Source organism: Eurypyga helias, unplaced genomic scaffold, assembly GCF_000690775.1.
Source record: "Eurypyga helias isolate BGI_N326 unplaced genomic scaffold, ASM69077v1 scaffold18412, whole genome shotgun sequence".
Classification (NCBI taxonomy): domain Eukaryota; kingdom Metazoa; phylum Chordata; class Aves; order Eurypygiformes; family Eurypygidae; genus Eurypyga; species Eurypyga helias.
This window is the reverse complement of record NW_010235487.1, coordinates 1,987-4,001: the sequence shown is the minus strand read 5'-3', so window position 1 is coordinate 4,001 and position 2,015 is coordinate 1,987. Positions and strand designations below refer to the sequence as shown.

At 48.8% G+C, this 2,015-nt stretch overlaps 1 protein-coding gene across 1 annotated transcript in view; it reads left to right on the top strand.

The window, feature by feature from the left end:
- Positions 1-1,409: 1,409 nt before the first annotated feature.
- Positions 1,410-2,015, top strand: part of LOC104505989 (pancreatic alpha-amylase-like) — a gene marked incomplete at its 3' end in the record, with an annotated part of 2,191 nt that continues 1,585 nt past the window's right edge. Inside the window, exon 1 of the mRNA XM_010146781.1 lies at positions 1,410-1,577. Within this exon, the coding sequence (XP_010145083.1) occupies positions 1,410-1,577 (168 nt within the window). The remainder of the gene's footprint in view (positions 1,578-2,015) is intronic.

Genomic DNA, 2,015 nt, shown 5'->3' with positions numbered 1-2,015 from the left:
TCGGCAATGCTGAGGAATGGCGAGGTGTGTTCTCGCTGAGCTGGTGCAGGCGTCTCACCGGCTCCTTGCTGTCGGCAGGCAGGCAAGGTCAGCGGCAGTCATTTACGGTTTCACTGCTGTAGTGGAAAAAGAGAACTTTGATAAGGTCTGTGGTATGAAAATGAACAGGTGGGCAAATGGGACTGGCTCCTGTGGTTTGTCCTTGGAGACAAAGTCTGGGAAAGAGAAGGATGCATGTGACATTCCATGGCGTGGCTAGTTACAGAAGGAACACACTAGAGGCAGGGCAGGTACAACATAGACGAAGGTTTCTTTTCTCTTGGGGTAGAGGTGCCGTTTTGTGGACTTTCTGTTTTTCTCACAGATATTCATCAAATGTCAGAGATTTTCTGATCTCATTTTCTTTCGAGTGTTGTTGTATCATTGCCATGACTCGAGCTTATTCATGGGCCGTTGCTGCCAAGACCTTGGTCTTCTAAGTCAGTTCCAAATGAAGTCCTGAAATAATGTCATGAGCAACAGTCAGAAGGTTTTTTTGAAGGAGGAAATTGTAGGAAAAGCCAGGAGGGACTTGGGCAACAGCTCTGGCTTCCAAATTCCAAAGGTGTAGGTCAGGCAGCTAAATGTCACCTGCAGTACCACTTTACATATGATTCAGGTTTTCCTTCCTTGACTCAGATGAGTCGTTGGTCATTGAAAGTGAAGTGAAACCTTCTGCAGAATCTCTGTGGGAGAGGAAAGCCCATGCAGCCCTGGTCCCTTTCAGTCAGGTAGAGTGGGAGTTGCTTAGCATGACCATGAAGAAAACCGATAGCAGTTCCTAGCAGGGCCTGGGCAATGGTGCTAAAAAACCTTCAGGTGTGAGAAGAGTCTCAGGTCTTACCAGTGTGACCCATGATGTGCTGTGAGATACAGCTGTTACTGGCTGAGAGTCACTGATCACCAACCCTGGTCTGAGCTCGGACTAACCCTGGGAGCCAGATGCCTCTGAATGCTGGCAAACTCATTCGCTCTCCAGCACTCTTTGTTTTTCAGACTTCCAGTTGTGCTTTAATTACATCCCTTTCCCATTCCCCCCCAGAGCCCCCTTTGAGGGTCTCTGTGTTATGTTTTGGGATACTTCTGATGAGGTATCTTTGTATACATGGTTGGAAAGGTTCTGAATTTGGGTGCACTGCTCACAGACTGCTTTGATTATAATGTGTGAAAACACCGTGAAAAGGTATTTTATCTTCAGCTGTTGGGCAGTCCAGGAAAAAACAAACCAGAGGAATGATACCGAGCTAGCTAGCCAAATAATAACGGATAGCATCGATCCGTGTGAATGTTGACAGCTGCAATAGGAACTTGGTCATCTTGCAGGCATACAAATTGCCAGTAGAGAGACCACAGCCCTACATGAAGGCATCATGCACGTCCTCCTCCTGCTTGCTGCCGTAGGGGCTTGCTGGGCGCAGTACAGCCCCAACACGCTCCCCGGCAGGACGTCCATTGTGCAGCTCTTCGAGTGGCGCTGGGCCGATATTGCGCTGGAGTGTGAACGCTACCTGGCACCCAATGGGTTTGGAGGAGTGCAGGTAAGCTGTTTCCTGGAAGTAGGTAGGAAAACAGCATTGTACATTCGGCTAATAAATCAAAATGCAGAGTCTGAGACAGCCAGCTCCAAGTAACTTTGGTGTTGGAAAGGGGGGATGGAAATTGTAACTGCTGTAGGTGCAGCCCTGGAGCCTGCAGTGCCAGTCACTGCAGCTCTAGCAGATCCAAAGGGCACGCTTTCCGCTGAAATGCTGTCCCTGCAGAGCCAGGTTTTCCTCTTTACCTTGTTTGAGGGGAATGAATAAGCACTGAGTTTTGTTTTTCCAAAGGATGTGAATATTCCCGTTAAAAATCACTCCTGTGGCTCCAACCCTCCCATGCGTGTGTCCGTGAGACCAGGTCCATGGGCAACCCACGGGAGCAAAAGAAAATGTCTTTCTTGCCAGTCTACAAGCGGGACTGAACTGATGCTGTGGGAG